Below are 24,126 nucleotides of genomic sequence, written 5' to 3' on the forward strand. Positions count from 1 at the left end.
CGGACGTATTGGAAGTGATCGTAAAATTAAAAGAGTTTGTGGTTTTGTTAATGATTTAATAAACAAACTTCCTTTCGAATTACATCTACCCGGAGGTTATCAATACTGTGGACCGGGTACAAAATTGAAACAACGTTTAGCTCGTAACAACCGTGGAATCAATAAATTAGATATTGAATGCAAAAAACACGATATTCAATATTCCAAGCATCCATCCGATCTTGCAGCAAGACATTTAGCCGACAAAGAACTTGAATACAGCGCTTGGGATAGGGTTAAATCGAAGGACGCGAGTATTGGGGAAAGAGCAGCTGCATTACTTGTCACCAACATTATGAAAGCGGAAAGACATATGGGCATGGGTTGTAGTACCAATAAGAAAAAATGTAAAAGGAAACAAACGAAGAAAAATAAAATTAAAAAAGTTGCATTTGGTGCTGGGATAGTCCATAAAGTGCGAAATGTATTGAAGAAAGCTGGTGGGAATCAATTTGTGACGAATAATAGCAAAAAAGCTATAACTGTGGCATTGCAGGCGGCACGTAAATACCTTAAAGCTGCCGGTGGAAAGAAGAAAATCCGCACACCACGCATAATTCCTGTTCCCAAGATCGGTGGACTTTTACCATTGATACCAATTTTTGCTGGACTATCCGCACTAGGAAGTTTGGCGGGAGCCGCTGCTGGTATTACCAAGGCCGTGAATTCGGCAAAAGCCAGCAGAGCGGCTTTAATGGAAGCCAATCGTCACAATAAAACCATGGAGGCTGTAGCATTAGGCAAACGCGGAAGTGGAATATATCTCAAACCATACCGTAAAGGTTTAGGACTATATTTAAAACCATACAAAGCCACAAACAAAACAAAAAACTAATTGAACCCCTACCTCAGAGGCCTCTTACTGATCTCGATCTCAGTTTTTATGCACGAAAAATGAAAATTCCACATTTTCGTGGTGTTTTTATGCGTGATAGATTACCATCTTCAGGTCCAAAACAAAACGAGACAGCTATTGTTAATTTAGATGGAATAAGTGGACCAGGAACACATTGGGTGGCATATAAAAAATGTGGGAAAGAAGTCACATATTTCGATAGTTTTGGAGATCTACCCCCACCATTGGAATTGACTCGATTCTTTCGAAAATGTTCGAATTTAAAAATCAAATATAACTATGATCGACGACAGAAATTTAATACAGTTCTCTGTGGTCACTTGTGCTTGCAGTTTCTCTCTAAATAATTTTCCAAATAAAAATGGATTCAACACCAAAACTGGATCGGGAGGCTATCAAGGGAATGGGGTTTTCACTTAGAATGTTTTCAAAATATGGTACCTTGAAAAAAATGGATAAAGTGATGCTTGCAAATATGCCTAAGGAAGTGATACTTGCATGTGTTGCACATGAGATTGCATATGTTTGGGAAAAGTTGCCTAAGCATCTGCAAGATGACATCGATATAATGAAACATAGATATTGTTATGAGCACCACCACGATCAAAATTTAGATTCGGATGTTGATGATGGTCCTATACCTCGAAAATCTATGTGTTGTATTTGTAATATAGAGGATGTGAATATTGGTATCAATAAAAATGATACTTATTACAATACAACACCTTCCAAAAAGTGTAAATTGTCTCAAATGTGCTGCTGCTGTGTACAGCAGCAGCACATTGAAGACAATGACATAAATAGAAATGTGTTTCAAAATATTCATCAGTCATGTCACGAAAGTTCGAGCTACAAGCTGTCGGGACAAGTGTCTTGAGTGCGGATTTTTTTCCACCAATTGAATTGGATAGGAACAGTCGTTATGGATTAGGACTTTTGGGATTCTATGGATGCAATACAATCAAAAATATAACTGAGGCTAATAACTTAGTTAGTTTTAGAATCAGTAATGACAACTCATCGATACCCCAAAAGTTGACAATTGAAATTCCATGTGGTGCTTACAAAATAGAAGAGATCAATGCCGTCATACAGAAACATATCATGTTCAGATTGTTTCATGATAAAAAACCAAATGATGTCGTTGCAGATGATATTTTCTATCTACACGCCAATAATAATACATTCAAATGTGAAATGCGATCCAAATATGAAATTGATCTGACACATCCAAATTCAATAGCAGAAATGATGGGGTTCGCTCATGAAATATTTCCACCAAATCAGATACATGAATCATCATTACCAATAAACATTACAACTGTGAGACTTATCCGCTTAGATTGCAATATAATATCTGGTTCATATATAAATGGTGAAGAATCCCACATTCTTTTCTCATTCGATATTAATGTTGAACCTGGCTACAATCTTACTAAAGAACCACACAGTATTATGTATGTGCCTGTCAGTACAGAAGGTCGTCAATTGATTCACAACATTACAGTGCGTATTTTGGATGAAAAAAATAACCTTATCGATTTTGAAAGTGAAGAAGAGATTTTCATTATTTTGGAATTGAAGAAAATCGAATAACTGTTCTTATGGGTTTCATTTATAATAGACAAAATCGCATTGAACAATCCCAAACGAGTTGCACTATCAAAAAGAAAGGTGTGCATAAAAAGAAGATCATTCCACAAGTGTATGCTAAACAGTTAGCACATAACGCTCTGTCTGTGAGTGATCTTAAATTTTTGACATCAATTGGATTGAAAGTGAGAAAATAATAATGGTGCTCGAAACGAACAATGAAAAGTTGAATATATTCAATGAACTAGTGCTCGATCATTCTCTCATAAGTTTACATGAGCACACATATAAACCCTATGGATCACCGCTTTTCAGGAATTCGGATGAAATCAGAATTGTAATCAATAATCAAGATGTTATACTAGATATTGCCGAGAGCTTCATTTACATAGAAGGTAAATTCACCCCCAAAGATGTAGCGAAAACATGCTATCTCTCGAATAATGCAATTGCATTTCTCTTTGACGAAATTCGTTATGAAATGGGTGGTGAACAAGTGGCTGTTGTTAGAAAACCTGGGATAACATCTACAATGAAAACCATGATATCATTTGGACAATCTCATGCTAACACATTATTGACATCTGGTTGGGGACTTTCACAATTGAAGCAGATATCTTGGATACAAAAAGTCATGTTTTTAGTGGAAAACTACCACTGAAATATTTGATGGGTTTTGCTGAAGATTACAACAAAAGTATCTTGAATGCCAAACAGGAATTGATTTTGATTATCGCTCGATCATTCAAAAACTCATATATAGGTGAAGTTGATGCTGATTTGGAAATAAATAAAATCGAATGGAAAATAAGACATATTGTACCAGATGATAAACACAAGCTCAAACTTTTGAGTAGAATAAACAAAAGCGGTCTGAATGCCAAAATCAAGTTGGCGTATCGTATGTGGGACCTCTATGAACTACCATCATTACGTTGGACTTCTTCAGACATATGGGCCATCAAAACAACTAACGCATTGGAAACTCCTCGTTTTGTCATCATCGCATTCCAAAGTACTACCACATCTGAAGATAGAACACAAGATATTACAAAATTCACAACTGCTGATATCAATAGTATTCGAGTATACTTGAATTCTGAAGTTTATCCATATGAGCGTTGGAATTTGAATTTCGATAAAAAACTTGATGCTCCTGCTTATTATGCTTTTGAGAGTTTCCAGCGAAGTTATTATGATAAAGATATGAGTGAACCTCTGATGGACATTGGACAATTTAGAGAGAATCCACTATTCGTCATCGATTGTTCCCATCAACCGAATGCAACAAAATCATCAACTATTGATATAAAGATTGAGTTTGAGACGAGGAAGACCAAGTTTCCAGACAACACTAAAGTATATGCATTAATTTTGCATGATACAGTTTTAACATACAATGCATTGGATGGTTCAGTTCATAGCAGATATTGACACTTTTTTTCACTCTATCATGTACTGTTTTATGATCTTTTTTTTTTTATTTGTAACTGACTTATATCATGTATTGTATTTTATATCATATTTATTGTTTTGTAATCATTTTCTATTGTATTTTATGAGATTTAAATAAATAAAACATGAAAATAATACAAAGTTTTTTATTTGACATTATTTATGATTTACAGGAACATACAGACTATCTAAAATAACTTCTTCCTCATAATCATCATTTTCGCGACCATCTTCAATTTCCTCTCGATTTTCATCATTCAATTCAAAGTGATGAATAATCCATTCTGGCAAGTATGGTTGGAGGCTATACAGGAATCTTCTTAGGTTCAGTTCAATCATAACCTCACAAAGTTGCCACAATTCCAATTCATTATCCAAAAATTTGTTACAAACTTCTGCACCACTCCAATAGTTCTCAGCATCACGAAGGCATAATTCGATTTGTTTTTCATCATAGCATACACTCATATCATAATTGCTTGCATGTTCGGCTCCATCACCCAACACCTTCAATTTAGACGACAAATGTTGAACCTATGATTTGAGATCTACAACATCGACCCAATCTTGACTTGCGTACTGCATCCACATCCAATCGAATAAAAAAAAAACAATAAGCAACCTCCAATTTTTCAGTGATATAATACTCACATTCCCATTTTACTTGTAGTTACAAAGTGAGTGTATTCAACTAAGTTAGTAATGTTTATATTTCCATATAATTATTATCATCTAATATATGAATATTATAAAACAATAAGAAATTCATAATAATTACTATTATTATTCAATCATATTGAATTTGACTAGAGTTAGCGTTTTCACACCAAAAAACTTCGTAAGCTATGACCTAAAGAAATTCACTATAAATTATTACTATTATTCAATCATATTGAATTTGACTAGAGATCGCGTTTTCATGCCAGCAAAACTTTGTTGGCTCTGTCCTGAATACATCATCGTATATTTACCACCTGATGAGTTGATACAAGATATATCGTCATCACTGAATTGCAACGAAATACGTTTTGGTAGCCATGTTTTAAATAATTTATCATTGCTCACATCTTGCAAAGTTAGTAAAATTGATTTACCAAATCGTGTAGAATGAGTTGACATATTTTTAATTATGTACACTTCATCAATTGGCAATGATGATAAGGCCTTTTGCTCTAGTATTTCAACCTCCTGTACAATCAAATTATTAATTTTATTCAAGTCTACTTTTGAAACGGACATGATGAAAATATATATGAAAATATAACAGACAAATACACTCACCGTCTTCCTTCTATTACGAACTGAATAACACTCTACCAATTGCTAACTGCTGCAGATATATTCGTCTACTGATTCCATAGTGTGCCAGGCATTTCTTTTATATTGAACAGTGCGAGTCACCCCCACTATGAAATCGTGAAAGGTTCACATTGCTAGTTGCTATCCACTAGAGATGCCTGACGGAACAGCCAGGCCCATCTCCCAACTTGATGCGATAACAGTTGCCGGTACGAGCAAGCAGTGGTCGTCGCGGTCTCGGAGAGGGTAGACGTTAGGCAGACGGTCCTCGACTGCCGTGGTGTCACCATCGATAGCGGGGCTAGAGCGATGCGTTACGTCACAAACTTCATCGCTTCGGGAGAGGTGAGGGCAGACCGATGAATACGCATTACTCTGCCACACGTCGTGGAGTGAACATGTCGCTCTCTAGCCGTTGAACGGTTATTGCTGTGACGTCACTCCACTACTAACTTGGTGCCCTCACACCGATGGAGCATTTATTACTTGGAGGATCTTCGAAGTATTGGTGGGGGAGGATTAGAACCGGGAAAAAAATTCTGAACGATCCATACACTACACCCTTCAAGGTCACATCACCTTGACTTCACCAAACAACAACCAATAAAAAAGCAAATAATACGTCATAGTGGTGGGGGGAGGCCGAGAATCAGCTGTAAACAACTACTCTAGACCAGACAGCATTCACTCCAAATATCTTTTTGGCATCCATCTGCAGTTTATAATTATGTCTAGACAAATATTCATTGATGTATATGCCTGTTCCTTTCAAAGCCGACCTGGCCCGGTACACTTCATCTCTTTTCAGGAAGGAAATCAACTGTACGATGACTATTCTATGTTTAGACTGATTAATCTCATCAACTACTTTCCCAATCCTAAATAGATTGTTTAATTCCCATAAGGCAATTAGTCATTAATAAGAGTTAGTACCTTGGATGTAAGATTTTCATTTTGCCCTTTTTTTATTCCTGTTAGTCTCAGAGTATTTAATTTCAAACTCTGCTCCATAATATTCTGCCTTTCGTTCACAAATTAACACCTTTATCACTTGCCTGCATCATTACCTCCATTGAAGATACCTTTTGGATGAAATAATTCAGTGTAATCTCCATGTTCCTCAGTTTTTCGTAAGATTTTCATTTTGCTCTTCTTTTATTCCTGTTAGTCTCAGAGTATTTAATTTCAAACTCTGCTCCATAATATTCTGCCTTTCGTTCACCAAATTAACACCTTTATCACTTGCCTGCATCATTACCTCCATTGAAGATACCTTTTGGATGAAATAATTCAGTGTAATCTCCATGTTCCTCAGTTTTTCGTCAAATTTCTCAATCAACTTTGGTGCTTATTTGCTGATCATACATAGTATCAATTGTTTCATTATCGAGAGAAGTTGTTCCAGTGTTACTCCGTCCTCTTGTTTCCATTTTGAGTAAAATATGAGGTACAGTTCTGGCAACAGTGCTTTAGAGGTTTGGAATGCCGTGATCGATTGAATACAAAGTTTATCAAGCACACTTTTGGATAATATAACATTTAATTCTTCTCTATATGCTCACTTCTCCCTACTGCCAATATAATAATAATAATACGTCTTTATTATTTTCCTCATACAGTATATACCTATATACTGTATGTACATATACCTATGTTCCATATTCAACCATCTGATTTCAGCCAATTTGTGTGATATTCTTTGATACTTTTTGATGTCATATATCAATCTTAAGCAGGAATTCTGTATTTTCTGAATTTCATTTTATGTAGACAGTAGTCAAATTTGGGCCATACAATGAGTCCGCAAAATAAAAATTTGACAAAACTAAGGTTTCACATAATGTTATTTTAACACTCTGAGGAAAAAACTGCCGGTTCCCATAAATCAATTCAAGTGAGCTATATGCGCGTTGAATAAGCTTATTAATATGTTTTTCAAATCTTAAATCTGAATCTAAGATGACTCCTAAATTTTTGGATCATTTTTAATTTTAATGTTTATAGGCAGCATTTTAGCACGATTATAAGCAGAACCAAACAACAACAATTCAGATTTAGAACAATTAATCAACAAGCAGTGTTCAGAAGCTGAATCAGTGAAAGTTACTAATTCCTGATTTATAGTTTCACAAGCATTATCTACTAGTGAGGAAGGAAAACTGCAATAGATTTGGGTGTCATCTGCATATACGTGAATCTTACATAGCTTCAGAGATTTGATCAAATTGAGAGTGTATATAGAAAAAAGCAACGGACCCAGGATAGAACCCTGAGGCACCCCTGATTTTAATGCCAAATATTCAGATTGAACTGTATCAATTTTTACACACTGTTCACGATTACTTAAATAATTTTGTAAAAGAAAGGTGGCCATATCAGAAAAACTTATATAATCCAAAATGTTAAGTAGCAGGTCAGTATTTATAGTATCAAAAGCTCTGCTGAAGTCTAGAAGAACTAAAATTGTACATTGACCTTTATCTATGGAAGTAATTATATCATCAACAATATTAAGTAAAGCTGTAGTGCAGCTGTGACCTTTTCGGAAGCCCGATTGAACTGTGGGTAGTAATGAAAAGTTATACAAATGTTCTCTTATCTGTACTTCGATACTTCTTTCAAGAATCTTAGAAAGAATAGGTAAAATACTTATTCCCCTAAGATTTCTGTATTCTACAGGATGTTGATTTTTGGGTAGTACTTTTACTACAGCCTTCTTCCAAACTGACGGAACGACACCGTTCATGAGGCAAAAATTTATAATATGTGTAATATATGGAACTATAAGAGGGCAGCAACATTTGATTAACGTAACATTCAACCCATCACAACCCATTGCATTTGATTTAATTTTAGAAATATTATCATAAACGAATGTGTCATTTATTTCCTTGAATTTAAAAATAGGTGGAACGATTTTGTTCAGCCTATAATAATCCAGAAGATGATCAGGAGGAGCAACATTAGGAATAGAATTTACTAGGAAATTATTAATCCCACCAGGATTCTTTATGTTCTCAGAAATTTCACGCTTTCTATCATTAACAAAATTATATGATCTAAGTGTATGCCACATTTTTTTTGAAGTAGAATTATTAAATTGGTGAAGGAAATAAGCCCTTTTTTCTCTTATTATAGCCTGATTTGTAAAATTTTTCAAATCCTTGTAAAATTGTAGATGAGCTGGTGATTTTGTCTGCTTAAATTTCCTCAGAGCTTTGTTCCTCTCCCGTATCATTTGATTTATTGTATATGTTAGCCATGGGGCTTTATTTATCGTTATTCTATCAAATAAATTTATTGAACAATTCACCAAGTATGATACTTTTTCATCAAAATTTTCTTGGTCGAAAATACGGAAGAATGATATATCTCTCAAATCATTAATAAATAACACCTCAAAGAAATTTTGATAACATCTATAGGTACACATCTTTGGGACTACTACCCTTTTCAAATTGAGTTTACAATAGACTATGGAATGGTCAGAAATACTATGGTTTACTACACCCTTTTCAATCAATTGTTCTTTCCTAAGTATTATGTAATCAAGAAGAGACTCAGAAGTGACTGTTTTCCTTGTTGGCTCATCTATAATCTGTGCTGAATCAAAGACATCCAAAATATTGTTAAGTTTATTAAATATGGCATTTTCTTCAAGAAAATTTATATTGAAATCGCCTAAGCAAATCAATTCATCAACAGTTGGGAATATAGATCCTAGAGAATCTTCAAATTCATCAAGAAAGTCATTGTCATCTTGAATATGAGGTTTGTAAATCACCCCGATACCATAACTTTTTTTATTTATAGTCAATTTTATCCACAATTGCTCCCATACATTACCTTCATTTTTAACAATCAACTCGCAAACATATTTATTCTTTACGTAAATGCATAAACCCCTACCTCGTGCATTTCTGTCTCCCCTGTAGAGACTATAATTATTGATATTCAATACATCATCAGTTATATTCACAGATAGCCAAGATTCGCATATCAAAAAAACATCGTATTCATATCGCTGTAGTATGTTTTTTATTTCACGAAGCGATGGAAGTAATGATCGTGTATTTAAGCAGGCTTAACTAAAATAATCCATAAATTTATAAATTATCAATGACAACAAATACCTACAATACCAAATATACTCTCGAAACCAATTTAGTAGTTTTTTAAAATCTAAATATAAGAAAAAATTTTTGTAAAAAACAACCAATTCCACAAAAACGGACTACTTACTTCCTATTGAGGGAATAGACGAACTGCACATGGCTCGCTTATTCAAAGATTCAAATTATTTGTTTTCGTTCAAATAAAATATAAATACCTGTAATTAACTGTGTGAAGAATGGAATAAATGAAAAACACCCAAGAAATTAGAATATCAAAAATATACGTAATCGATAATATTCAGGAACTTATAAAGGACAATTAATTGTGGATTTACATAAGTACTAAGATAATAAAAAATAAACGAACAAGAGAAACTAGAAAGAGTGAACCAATGCATAAAAAAAATCCTTTACAGTTTATTCACATCCTCAATTGTTTTTATTCTGATGTCCGCTTCCTCTTCATTATATTTTAAGAAAATATTCCCTGAGTTGGTCCATACTCTTCCATCTGTGCCTAATTTATTGAGGGCTTCTTTCAACAATTTTTGTTGTATTGGTGTTAGATCTTCCCGAATTGTAATGCCGGTTTGTTTCAAAGACTTTTTGCTCTTGAATACGACACTTCTGTAGTAAAGTGATGAAAATTTCACTATTATCGGTCGATTCTTGTTTTTGAGAACCTTGCCTATCCTGTGACACGAATCCAAAACAGCAGGGGGTATATCTAGGTTCATCTTCCTCTGGAAAATATCCAAGACAGTCAGCGAGCAGTCTTCTTTTTCATTTTCTTTCACTCCATATATTACTATGTTTTTCGCTCTGAATAGCTGGTCGTACCGTTCTTGTTTATTCGTAAGTGTTTCGATTAAATGCTCTTGATCTCTCAAAATTGTGGTCATTTTTGAATTTTCGTTTTTTAATAATTCAATTTCCTTGACAAATTTTTTGCTGATTGTTTCAGTGATCGTAGCCGTCAGCTGAGCTAGGAATTCCTCCGACGTACATAGTTTTGTCACCAAAGTTTTGACTGCTAAGTGCAGTTCATCCTCGCCCTTCTTGTTTCGAAAACCCATAATAAATAAAAAAAAAGACTTACGAGTTCACACAACAGCCAAATTTCCAAAGTCGAAGTATTATGTAGTTTGTCAATCACACTATTCTTACACAATTTTCGACTTTTTATGTGTACGATTACTCTGAATTTTAGGCAAAAATAAGCAGCACTCGCAAACACGTCTACTCCATTAGCTGTCACACACACGGAATATATTATGCAGATACCAGTTTTGTCAAATAACCAAGATCCCCTTCTACTAGATGTTCACAGTGTCACCAATGTGTCTACCAACACACTCCAATAGTCTCCATTTTGTCATAGTGACAGGTCATCTTGAAATAATCCTAGGAAAACAGATAATGGTAAGACTTCCGTTGCCCAGTTATATGATTAGGATACCCGCTGTCATCTTACGGATTATTTGAAGTCCCAAAATGGTTATCGTGCTACCTGGATTTTAACAATGAGTGTTTAGAAATAATATGTGTAATTGATGACTTATTTACTTTGTGGAAATTCATGATCAGTTTGATGAAATGAATGAAAAACACTTTTGTCTAATTTCCACTATTTATTTTATTTTTACGACCGGTTTAGTGTTTTACCCACACATTTTCATGGATACACTAGAAAATACCCTCATCCTCAATAACACACTTTCTCAGAAACATATCGTGTTTTTTCGAAAAACTACACCTCACGATTTGATCTCCACAAACTTTATTTGAAAAATATATCCACAAACTTTATTTGAAAAATATATCCACAAACTTTATTTGAAAAATATATCACATCTTCTCAAGTGATTTGATTCAAATCACTAGCTAGCTACTGTGCTGTGATATATTTTTCAAATAAAGTGATTTGAATCAAATCACTTGAGAAAACTACTGTGCTAGCAAAACATGTTGTGATATATTTGGTTTGTGGAGATCAAATCGTGAGGTGTAGTTTTTGAAATTACTATGGATCTTCATCAAGTAACGGCTGAATCAATCAGAAAAAAAATAAAAAAATATTGTGTTTTGGTTCAGATACGTTGATGACTTACTGGTGGGCTTAATTTCTTAGATTTGAATATTTCAAGAGTTAATAATGGTCTTCAATTCACTATCTACCGGAAAAATATCTACACAAACTGTACAATTCCCTTTGACTTTTTTAATCCACTCTCACATAAATTATCCGTCTTTAGGTCAATGGTACACAGAGTTTTCGCAATCCCTTTAAATGAAAATAATTTCCAGGATAAACTAAAACTAATTAAACAATCAGGTATCAGTTTCTTTAATAGAAAAGATGATATCAGATAAAACTCATACACTTATAAGTAATATATACCCAAATATCAGAGAACACAATACATGAAAATATAGAAGCATTAATTGCTTGTGTAAACTTTCGGAAAATATTCAAAATTACTTCTCTAAATACAAAATAACACCAGCTTTCATAACTCAAACGAGATAGAATGAAACAATCAGGTATATATAAAATAGAGTGTGGTGAATACTCTGCAGTATATACAGGCCAAACCGGTATAAATTTTGAAGTAAGGCTTCGTGAACACGTCTGTTTAGACAAAAAAATCTACAATGTATGAACATTTTCAAAAATCAAAACACAAGATAAATAAAGATAATCTCAAAATCCTGAAAGAAAGAAAATGAATTTTTTGGAAACCATGAAAATAATCAATTAAAAACCCGAAATATATACTTGGGATCTCGGAAACTATGAGAGATACGAAGATGGTTAAATTGGGACAAAGATGCGCATTTATCTGACTAATAATATGCCGTTGAAAAAGTTCTGGAATTTCTAGTATATCCGAAGACATCCAGAAAAAAACAGAAATTTCGGAAAATGGTTTTTATTTTTTCCGACGTTTCGTCTTCCAGCCACCATCATCAACTTTATTTCTTATGAGCGCTGCATTGGATTCTTTGTGTTTTGAATAGAACCAGTTTTTACCTTTTCAATGATGTATCATGTTACCATTCTTTTTCGAAAAATTGAAGAAATTGAAAAAAAATAATTCTTATCATAATAGGCTTCAACTTTGATGTTTCTAAATTGGAATTTCAATTTGTTACACTCATGACATTTTGTTATTGTACAAGTCATTGGATGGCTTTCACGAATGAAGAAAAAAGAGATATGACAGAAATTTATTACAAATACGATAGAAATAGTGTAAGGACATCGGAAATGTTTTGAAACTTGTATTCCGAAACACGACAACCACATCGAACTATGTTCAAGTTATTGGATCAAAATCTCACCGAGTTTGACTCATTTGAAAAGCCGAGGAAAAATACGGAGACAGAATGGACCAGGAAACTAAAGAAATATCGATAAATGAGGTATGTATGAGGTAAGTTAGGCATTGTGTTTTTTTTTCAATAAAAATCAATAATTTGCTGATAAACATGAATCCGGGGAAATATACCTACACGTCTAATCTCCTCCAAAATGAATATTTGTCATACAAGTGCTTGAAGACATCTCAAAAAAGCGGTTTAAAATGTTACAAAATACACATATCTCAAAAATTGCTTCCAGGTGATCTCGAGAGGCGATTAGAATTTTGTAACCGGCTAATAGAAGGACGTGATTTTTCTGTTTTTCTGGAAAATGTAATTTGGACAGATGAAATCACTTTTACGAATTGTGGGATATTGAACCGAAATAACGAATACATTTGGAGCATTCTGTCTGCGTATTTTTTCCTCGGCTTTTCAAATGATCCAAACTCGGTGAGATTTTGATCCAATAACTTGAACATAGTTCGATGTGGTTGTCGTTTTTCGGAATATAAGTTTAAATACCTTTCCGATGACTGTTTCTATCGTATTTGCAATAAATTTGTATCATACTTCTTTTTTCATCATTCGTGAAAGCCATTTTTCGCCAAAAATCAATAATAATAATAGTAATCTTTATTTCAAAAATATGCCGGCTATTACAGCTTGTGCACAGACAACATAGAATGAAATAATGTCAACAAAAAAAAAGAAAAAAACTACATATACTCATGAATATATACATTTCTTTAATTCAGTTTGATCTAAATAGTCACTAACACTATATGATTATAAATCTATTAGATATTTTTTTATTTCTTTCTTAGATTTCTTTATGCTCATCAAATCTTTGATTCGATTAGGCAATTTATTATACATTGTTTAATGAGGAGTTTTTTCTGTTATGGTTAACCTATGTACAGGGAGCACGAAATTATTTCTTTTTTTCCATAGGAATGTTGATTATCATTGTTAAAGAACAGATGCATTAAACACTCATAAATATAAAGAGCATATATCGTCATTATCCCATTATTCTTGAGGACATATCTACACGATTGATTATACTTCAAATTACTCATCATTCTAATTGCTCATTTCTGAATTACAAATATTTTTGAAAGACACGCCAGATGAAGCCATTGTATGGCGAAACACGTGTTGCGTTTTTGTAAAACAATTTAGTGAAAATCTCACAATAAAGTGTTTTTGGAATACGTTACAAATATTTTATTTATATTACTATTGCTTTCCCAAAATATGATTCCATATATAGCTACAGACTCAAAATTGGAAAAATATAAAATTTTTACCGATTCTTTGTTGAAATATTTGTGAACCACCCTTAGTCCATACAAAATTTTACTCAATTTGTAAGCTGTATAATCAATCTGTTTGTTCCATTTCAAGAATTCATCAATATGAAGTCCTAGAAATTTGGCGTCTTCTGAATATTTTATGGTAATGTTTTCAATATCCGAATTTTGAGGTCGTTCTATTTGTTATTGATTAGTTTGATTAGAAAATACATACATACAAATTAATCGGCTTCGTTAAGAAGCTGGGGTTATTTGGCCGAGTGTGAATAGGTGTGAGCCACAATAAACCCTCATGGATTGTGGTGGAGGGTCGAATAGAACCACTCACTTTAGACCTACCTACTTTATTATTTACATATAAAATCAACATGGCATCCAAAGTGCGTTTCCATTCAGCGATTTCATTAATGTTGATATATTTAATATTTTCATTCCTAGTAGTAACAGACCTAATCGGAAATCTTTCATTAAATAATATCATGAAATTTTTCATAAAAATATTCCATTGTTGATCAACCTCTGATCTATCTAAGTAATATACTTCATCCCAAGTTAATGTATTGAGTTTGTTACTAAATTTGATTATCTTATCTTTAGAGAAAACTCTTTTGTAAGTATGATAATGTATCTTTTTATTTGCCATTTCCCACGTTGATATTTGAGCTTCGTGATCAGAAATGTGAAAGTCTATAACTGTTGCCTCATAAGTTCCTGTATACTTTGCAAGTATGTTGTCTATACAACTTTTTGTGGTTGGAGTTATACGTGTGTAGTCACTGATTGTTTTTTGAATATCAAAACACTGAGCCAGCGTTAGCAAATCTGATTTTATCTTATTTTCCTCTTTCAATTCTATATTAAAGCCTCCAGCCATAAATAGAACCTTATTACTATCATTAAGTTCATGCAGCAATCGTTCAAATTTGTCGAAAAATACATTTAATGAACCACCAGGTGGTCTATACAAAGAAACAAATATTTAGGTTAATTTCAGGTAGGGCAACTTCGACTGCTGAGCACTCGAATTCACCCTTTGTTGACATATTTACTATTTTTTTTAGTGATTTGCACTCTATTCCTTTTTTACAATAAATGGCTGACCCCCCCATGTTTACTTTCCTCTCTGCCAAATAATTAAGCTAACTTAATTTTTTTTATTCCTATGCTTTCAAGTTCAAATTGTGATTTCCAGTGCTTTGTAGCGCATATAAAACCTCAATTCGGATTATCTCTTAGAAAACATTCAATTTTTTCAACACTGTTTCCCAATGATTTCATATTTTGATGTATTAGACTTATCCTAGAGAAATTACTATTATAATTTGTCAATGCCTGCTCATTTACTTTAAAGAAAAAAGTATTCAGGATATTCTTTTTGTTAATATTCATTGTATCTTCTAAAATCAAACCTGCGAAAACCAACTCCTTTGAGCTATAGAGGAGGTCTGTACAATTCCCCTCTACATACGAAATCAGTTCCTACCATAAAACATTTTTTATTTGGAATATTCGATTGCAGTTCTTTCACAATGAAGTTTTCAACTTTTCCCAGTCTGATTTTTAAATAACTTGTAATGTGTTTATCTTCTACTACTGGTAACACCCTGTATATTTACATCCATGTTCTTTGTTGTACTCCCACAAAGCCGTAGTTGTTTCCAGCTTCAGCCTGTCCTAATTGTCTGGTTGCTGTTTTTTCAAATTTCCTCCGTCTTTTTGACTTCACTTCTGTAAATCCCTCTTCATTTTCCAGTTCTGATTTTTCTGATTCAGATGACTCGTTGTTTATTATATTTTCTTTGAATGACCCCTCGGTATTATGCTAGCCAACAAAAGGTTTTTGTTGGCTAGCATTTTTCGAGTTTTTATTCTTCGGTAGACAACCATTTTTTATTTTAATAGTTTTTTTGGCTTCTTGGGAATTTATAATCGTATTTGTTATAGGTTTTTTGTTCCGCTCCGTGAGGTTATTGACTTTTTCCTCCAACATCAATTTATTTTCAAGAAAAATTTTATATTTTTCATCCTTTTCGGATAATATTTTCATGAGAAACTCATTTTCTTTTTTCAACCATTCTATGTACTTATCTTTGTTACTCTCATGGGTATCATTAAGCTTTTCATCTACTACTATATAGCCTTTTACCTTTGATTTTTCTGACATTTCTGCTTCATACCATAAGATTCGTGTTTCATCTATTATTTGAACTTTTTTTCTCTCTAGACAACTTCTATGGTATGCTTTCCCGCATTTAACACACACCATTGTTGACACTTGTTTTGTTTCACAGCATTCGAACATTTTATCTCCTTTTTTATCTAAGAGCTCTTTACTACCACTTACACTATCTACCATCTTGGATTACTACAATGACTTGTACAATAACAAAATTTCATTGTGTATAACAAATTGAAAGTCAAATTTAGAAACATCAACTTGAGGCTGCTAGATTCTATCAAAAAAAGAGCTATTTATACACTCAATTGGAGCCTGGAAAATTAAAAGAAGGTTGGAGACTTGTCTCATTTTTTTTATATACGTAAAATGATTGATTGACTCAGCCCATTTGATCTTACCTAGAGCGATATGTCAGAAGTTAATGGCAAAATATATGCCAAATTATAAATGTGACAATGACGGAACTACATTTAGTAACTTTAGAGGTGAACGTTTGCATCTTTTCGAAACTATACATATAACTATCGCTACATTTTTACTCACTGGTATTTGGCATGAGATGATGTGTACAACCGCACTTTTGTAATTGCGCCTCTTTTCTACATTGTACGCAACAGGCACTGTAGCTGTAGTACCGATGAACATCCATGTTTTCATTTTCTTCTGGAAAACGACATTTTCTTTGTCTCACACTCACTTCTTTGACCTTAAACACATAATGATTAAAGCTGAATCCATTATTTTTTTCCAATCTATCATATGAATTTAGTGATGCATCCCTGGGAAGCAAAGCAGGATCTAAAAATGTTCGCCCTCATTCCTCTTGCAAGAGATCTTCAATAAAAGGAAAGAAGAGAACTGAACTGAATAATCCTCCATTAAAACGACCTGAATATCCATAATTGTATCTCTGATAGTTAAAAGTTGCAGCTATCATGTAATTATTGAAAAATCATTTTTTTTATTTTGGTTGTTTCTAGAATATTAATTACTTTCGAAAAAATAAAAAAACCGGTATAAACAATTAGAAACGTATTTGTAAAAAAAATTAATGATTCTGTTGTTATAACAACAAAATGGTAAAAGAAACAAATGACATAAATATGTAACCAGCATTCGTTACTGCTATTGTTGATTCAGAAAACGGTAATGATATAACATACAATTTTAAAATATTTTTTGAATAATTGATCGATTTCAACTTGACAAAATAAAAAACTATCAAAATATATTGTTTGTACATTACCTTCTCAAGTATATATAATTAAATTTGTGGAGTCTATTTAGTTATTCATTTGGTCACATCAGCGATAGCTCTTGTACTCCGTACATCGAAGAGTTAATAGTCCGTATATAAATAATCTGCTTAACTGGACATTTGGGCAAATTTTGATCAATGCACATTCTCTAGAAGTTTCAAGTTAAAATATTGTGCAATCTGCGAGTGAAAGTGCTATAATTAACTCAAATAATAACAAAATACGAGTCATAAATATTTTATCTACCTACTCACAAAACATTCCATCAATAGCAAGATGGTCAAGTATGGGTGCTAGAAAACGAAAACTTTTCCAATTAATTAACCTTATAGAAACGACGTCAATGTGAATTGAATGATCTATAAGAATACTCTCTTAACCTCCAAATAACTTAATTTACTAGAATTGGGTAATAGTAATAATAATAATAATATTTATTCACCATTTGTGATACATAGCGTATATATGGTAGGTCAATGATTATTTACAAAAAACAGTACGTCACTTATGAATAAAATTATGGAATCAAAGCTTAAATAAAAATTGATATTTGCATATACAAAGGTATAGGTACATATAGACATATAAAATGCTAATTAAAAAATGATAAAAAAAATGTTGCAATTTTGCTTGCCGTAGTCAAATAAATATACATATGTATATATTTACATATGTACATATATTTACAAACATGTATACACATATTTAAAAAAAAACGATAAAATCGCCAGTCAGAACACTGAAACTAAAGCAAAACAGCAAGTGAAAATTTAGAACGATTATATATCTTATTATTCTTCTGTGAAAGAATTCTCTAAATATTCCTTATGATTGTAGTAACATTTGTCCAGTAATAAGTTTTTAACTTTCTTACTGAACAAAGTTGAACAATTCAACCTCTTTATAGAAAGTGGCAGTCTGTTATAAAAATTTATGGCATTATATAATGGAGATTTTTTGAAATGATCACTCTTATGTGAAGGGACCCTCAGAGCAGTAGCATGGCGAGTATCTCGACCATGAATACTCAAGTTCGTTATATACAAGTCAAGGTTCCAGTGCACAAAAATGACACATTTCATTATATAAATTGCGGGTGCAGTCAACAAGCGTTCTCTTTTGAAAACGGGTTTACAACTTTCTTGGTACCCCAGGTTGAATATCAATCTTATCAGTCGTTTTTGAGAGATGAAAACTCTAGAAAATTCCTTTGCACATCCCCAAGCCATTATGTTGAAACTAATGTGGGAGTATGCATTCGCAAAGTAAACATTTAATAAACCAAACCTATCCAAACAATGTTTTAACTGTTTGATCGAATAATAAGCGGAATTGAGTTTACTGCACACTTTTTGTATGTGACTTCTCCAGGTGAGATTCTCATCTAAAATAGTTCCAAGAAAATCAACTTCTTTTGATATTTTTATGTCATTCAAAGTGACTAAATTACAACAGGAATCCCTCCTAACAAATGTTTTCATCAGTACTGGCTTAGATTTATTTAAAATCAGTTTGTTACGTTGACACCAACTACTGAATTCGTCAATAACTGAATTAATTTTCATCGATAATTCATTCTCATTTTTTCCAGAAACAGTGATTGTATTATCGTCAGCGTACATAGTTATGTGAGAATCTGATATGAATTCAGGCAAGTCATTGATAAAAGTCAAGAATAATAATGGACCCAGAACAGACCCTTGTGGAACACCTAGTTTCACATCATAAGGAACTGAAGTAATTCCATTATATTTAACCACCAAACTACGGTTTTCCATGTACGATTCTATCCAACACAACACATTATTGGGAAAGCCCATTACTAGTAATTTTTTCAATAGAAATTTGGAAGAAACAGTATCGAATGCTTTTGATAGATCTAAAAAAAGTGAAAAAACCAGGTTATTATTATCCACATGTGCATAAATATAGTTCAATAGTTGATAAGATGCAAATTCAATTGATTTACTCTTCCTAAAACCATGTTGATTATTGCAGAATATGTCATTTTGTTCAATATACATCAAAATTCTATTACCTATTATTTTCTCAAAGAGTTTTGAAAAGGATGAAATCAACGAAATCTGCCTTTAATTGTCAATTTCTGTTATCCGACCTTTTTTGTGCAGTGGAAAGACAAGAGCCCTCTTCCATTCATCTGGGAAAAAGTCCCCATAAAAGGACTGGTTGAGCAAAAAAACTAATGGTTCAATAATTATATCAATAATTTGCTTTACAGTAACAATAGACATATCATCAATACCAGCTGAATTTTTGTTCCTCATATTATCTAAAGTTTTCAAAACTTCAAGCGGTGAAATTTCTGAGAGATCGAATTCATTTTGAACGACAATATCCTTGGCAAAAGTACATGGTAGAATTAAGTTACATCCAAAATGATCCGAAATTGCTGTTGCAGCCGCTGAAGAGAAATGCCCAGCAAACAAATCTGCAACCGTATGTTGATTTTCAATTTCTTGATTGTTATATTTCAAAGCTATACATGCTGGATTTTTATTTTTAGTTTTTTTCCCAAGTTCATTATTTATGATAGTCCATACTAATTTCAATCTCATAGAATACAATAATTCCATAAGGCAATTATTCACATAATGGATATACTTTGAAGTTAGTTGCGACTAGATATCTGATCACAGTACTTATGATGCATTGTATGGAACCTCTGGTGTAGTAATGAATTTTACCGAAGTTTTTTCCCAACATCAAACCGTTATTTTAACATCTCGGCACGTGTTTAGATTACCAAGATAAAGATTAAAAAAAAATTAAAATCTTCCTGGAGTTTTTTCCAAACTCCAAACCTTTATTTCAACACATCGACACGTGTTTCGATCACCAATTGATCATCTTCAAGAGAAAGATTAGAAAATATTAAAATCATCATCTTAAAGATGACTTGGTGATCGAAAGACGTGTCGAGGTGTTGAAATAACTGTTTGTTGTTGGGAAAAAACTCCAGTAATATTCATCTGATCACAGGGTTACTGAGAAAAATTGACCACTTGAAATCGAGAACGAGAACGAGAGGGAAAATGAAGCTACTTACCATGAACAAGATAACTTCAGCGGCAACCTCAAGACGAATATTTCTGCATACATTTTTATGGGTACAGCTACCAATGAAAACAACCAAATTTCACTGATATTTCTCAACATTCCATCATTACGTCATAAAGTCGTCGAATTTTACATATTTTTATGGCAACAAGATTTTCCGCAAATTGTCTTATTGTTCGAACACTGGCTGAAGGAAAGTAAGCAAGCCTATTTACCAGATTTTACACGTATTATCAGATACTGCAGATTGGGATTAACACATGGAGAAACTATTATTTTTGTTGAAGATTCAATAGCAGATACTTTTTGTCTTGGAACAGTAGATGATTAACGGATTAATAGCTGATTATTGGAAAAACAGATTTTAAACAGATTTTTAAACAGGTAGACAGAGTAGATACATTTGATGGTATCCTTTAAATAAAAAGTTCGAATGTTCAATTATCAATAGCAATAACATTTACATGTATAGTATAAAAGGTTGCATTCCCAATGAATTAAAAACTTGTTCACTCATCATGAATCAAGTATCGTCAGTTGTGCAGGAAGCTGATTGCACAAGTGAGCTTCATTTCGTTTCTTCTGAGGGTTCGTCCTATAGAGAGATTCAAGTGAAAATTATCAATACGACTTGTCCGGGCGACGACTTTGATGGCTATTCAGAAACGTAAATTTCAATTCGAGGCTGATGAGTATGGTCACAAATAATCCAAATGTCGACTTGGCGGTGGGTGATGAATGAGTTTTTCCTTATCTTTCGGGAATCAACCATCCCCGACATTATGGAGCCGTATTTGGATGCATAACTTGAACAAAATCAATTCGCTGACCCACCAGAAATCATTGTGATATCTGATTTCCCGGAACTTGACATCGTCATTATCGATGATGATTAGGTTAGTTTTCTCGGAGTGAATATAATTTGGTTGATGCACACGGAATACTGCGTAGTTTGGGGCAGTGTTGAACCTAATCCAATATATTTTTTTAAACTAATCACCCATGTCTATCACTTTTAGATAATAGAAAAAATTGGAATAAATCAATGCAAATTCCGATATGAAGCATGCAACAGACTTCGGATGATAACTGGTTATTAGTTATTTGTTTTGATTGTTGCTTGTATTTTATTTTATTGTGATTTCAGGTTTTTTGCTTGATATAATTGTTATTTTTCAGCTAATCTTTTTAATTTTTATAGATTCTTTCAAGGAATTCAAATAAATTTCTATCATATTGAACAATGGAAGTCTGAGCTGATAAAATGCACCACGAAACATTGTCAACCACGACCGCCTACTGGTTCAACAACATTCTGCAACCGCTTATTCTGAATGTCATAATTATCATTTAGTGTGCGAATGAATCCAACACTCGATCTACTAATACCACCTCTTCTACGCCCTAGCAACTTTTGATGTTTCATAAAGCTCAGATCAGACCTTCTTTGGAGTATTGACCTTCTTTGGATGTGTTTAGGAGCTCTGCCCCTAAACACATCTTCGAACTGCTGGATTCTATCCAGGAAAGAACCTGATTGGAGACGCGAACATCACTTGCAACCTTGATAGTCTGAAACATCGAAGAAATGTTGGAGATTTGTTTCTCTTATACAGATAATTTCACTCGAAGTGTTCAAGTGACTGGTACATTTGATTCTAGCAAGAGCGGTACATATCAGAAATACGCGAAGGACTGTTTCTGCTCATCATTTTAGGTTCAACTCGAACTTCACAGTTCAAGAACTCATTCATTTAGAGAATGGCGTTTATGTGGAATACACTTCCTAAGAACGTTTTCCAAACGGATTCAATCTCCAGCGATTCAAATAACTACTTTCACACCGGCACCGCTCTAAGAGCGCCTTAAGGATTTTCGTGCAGTGCTTGTGTTTTTGTTTTGTCCTTGAAAAATTGTGGTATGCATAGTTAGATTGTCTGTGAGTAACTGAGCCAGTTTCACATAACATAATATTTCGGTCTTGACGTTATTCCTCAATTATGGCTAATATTTCATTTTCGTGTCCGGTATGTCCAGCCAATCATGAACTCCAAAGTAATCAAAGGCGATCAATCAATTCGTCCAGTTTTTTTTCTGGAAGAATTGATTGATCTGGAATCGTTAAGAAAGTGCGTGATCTTCTACACAAAGCGGGAGGAAGTGAATTTTTTGTCAAAAATTCTAAAACAGCAGCTGAAATTGCACAAAAAACAGCACGCAAATATACGAGGGCTGCAGGCGGGAAAAAGAAAACCCGCACACCCGATTTCTAAAATTGGTGTAATACTACCACTCATTCCAATATTTGCTGGTTCATCAGTGCTAGGTAGTTTAGCCGGTGCTAGTGAAGGCATAACGAAAACACTTCAAGAAGCAAGAGCGACTAGGGACCATTTGAGTGAGGCAAATCGGCATAATAAACACATGAAGGCAATTGCTTTAGGTAAACAAGGAAGTGGTATCTACTTGACGCTTTCCCGTAAAGGATTAGGACTCTATTTGAAATCTCAAAATTAAAAAAACTCATAAATTAGCTTCCTGAAAGAGCTCTCTTCAACATCGACCTCAACTATCATGCTGAGAAAAATGATGATTCCATATTTTCATGGGGTATATATAAATGACGGTTTGCCAAAATCAGGACCACTCCCATATGAATCTGCCATAGTAAATTTGGATAGTCGACATGGTCAAGGGACACATTGGGTAGTATACAGAAAAAATGGCACTTCGGTGAAATATTTACTCCCTCCCAAAAATTGATATAATTTTTCATATGGGTTCAAATCCTATCAATACTATCACATATAACTGTGAGCGTAAGCAACAATTCAACACATTATGGTGTGGTCATTTGTGTTTGAAGTTTCTCAAAAATAAGATATGAAAATAACACCAAAGCAGGACAGAGAGAACATCAAGAGGATGGGTCTTTCACTGATTACATATTCCAGACTTCGCACTTTACAGAAAATGAGTAAAAAAAACTCGCTCATATGTCTGAAGAGGTGTTGATTGGGTGTACATTACAACAAATTGCATCTGTATGGGATAAGTTACCCCAAAATTTACAGAGTGATATTAATGTCTTGAAGTATCAGTACTGCCAAGACCATTACAATGATTCCACCGGCAACAGCAGTAATTCCGATATGAATGATGGACCATCTACGAGAAAAAATCTGTTATTGTAAAGTGAATGATGTGAATGTAGTCACACATAAAAAGATGGATAGACCACCCAGAAAGCGAAGTTTACTTCACAATTTCTGGTGCCAGCTATAAAAAGACGCGAAGCAGTGAAAATTCATCAGTCATGTCACGTTTTCATTGTCGTGATACGTACTCTAACGAGTTGAGCGCCAACTCCTACCTACCCATCAAGTTGGATACCGGTAGTAATTATGGTTTGGGATTATACGGTTTCTATTCCTACGCCATATTCAATATGTATGTGAAAAATAATGTTATCGGCTATTCTAAAGAAGCTAACTCACCCCCAACCATTATAAAAATTCCTTCTGGATCATATGAAATTGATGAAATTAATAAAATGATTCAAAAATCC

The 24,126-nt window shown here is 33.4% G+C and overlaps 1 protein-coding gene across 1 annotated transcript in view; it reads right to left on the minus strand.

Annotated features, from left to right (window-relative positions):
- LOC111513588 (sodium channel protein Nach) overlaps positions 1 to 24,126 on the minus strand; it is a 126,479-nt gene that overhangs the window by 47,164 nt on the left and 55,189 nt on the right. Inside the window, exon 7 of the mRNA XM_074178497.1 lies at positions 16,765 to 16,927. Coding sequence (XP_074034598.1) covers positions 16,765 to 16,927 — 163 coding nt within the window. The remainder of the gene's footprint in view (positions 1 to 16,764; positions 16,928 to 24,126) is intronic.

The sequence above is a fragment of the Leptinotarsa decemlineata genome, unplaced genomic scaffold (assembly GCF_025532065.1).
Source record: "Leptinotarsa decemlineata unplaced genomic scaffold, Ldec_3_MD MMD2_tig00003902_RagTag_RagTag, whole genome shotgun sequence".
In the NCBI taxonomy this organism is placed as follows: domain Eukaryota; kingdom Metazoa; phylum Arthropoda; class Insecta; order Coleoptera; family Chrysomelidae; genus Leptinotarsa; species Leptinotarsa decemlineata.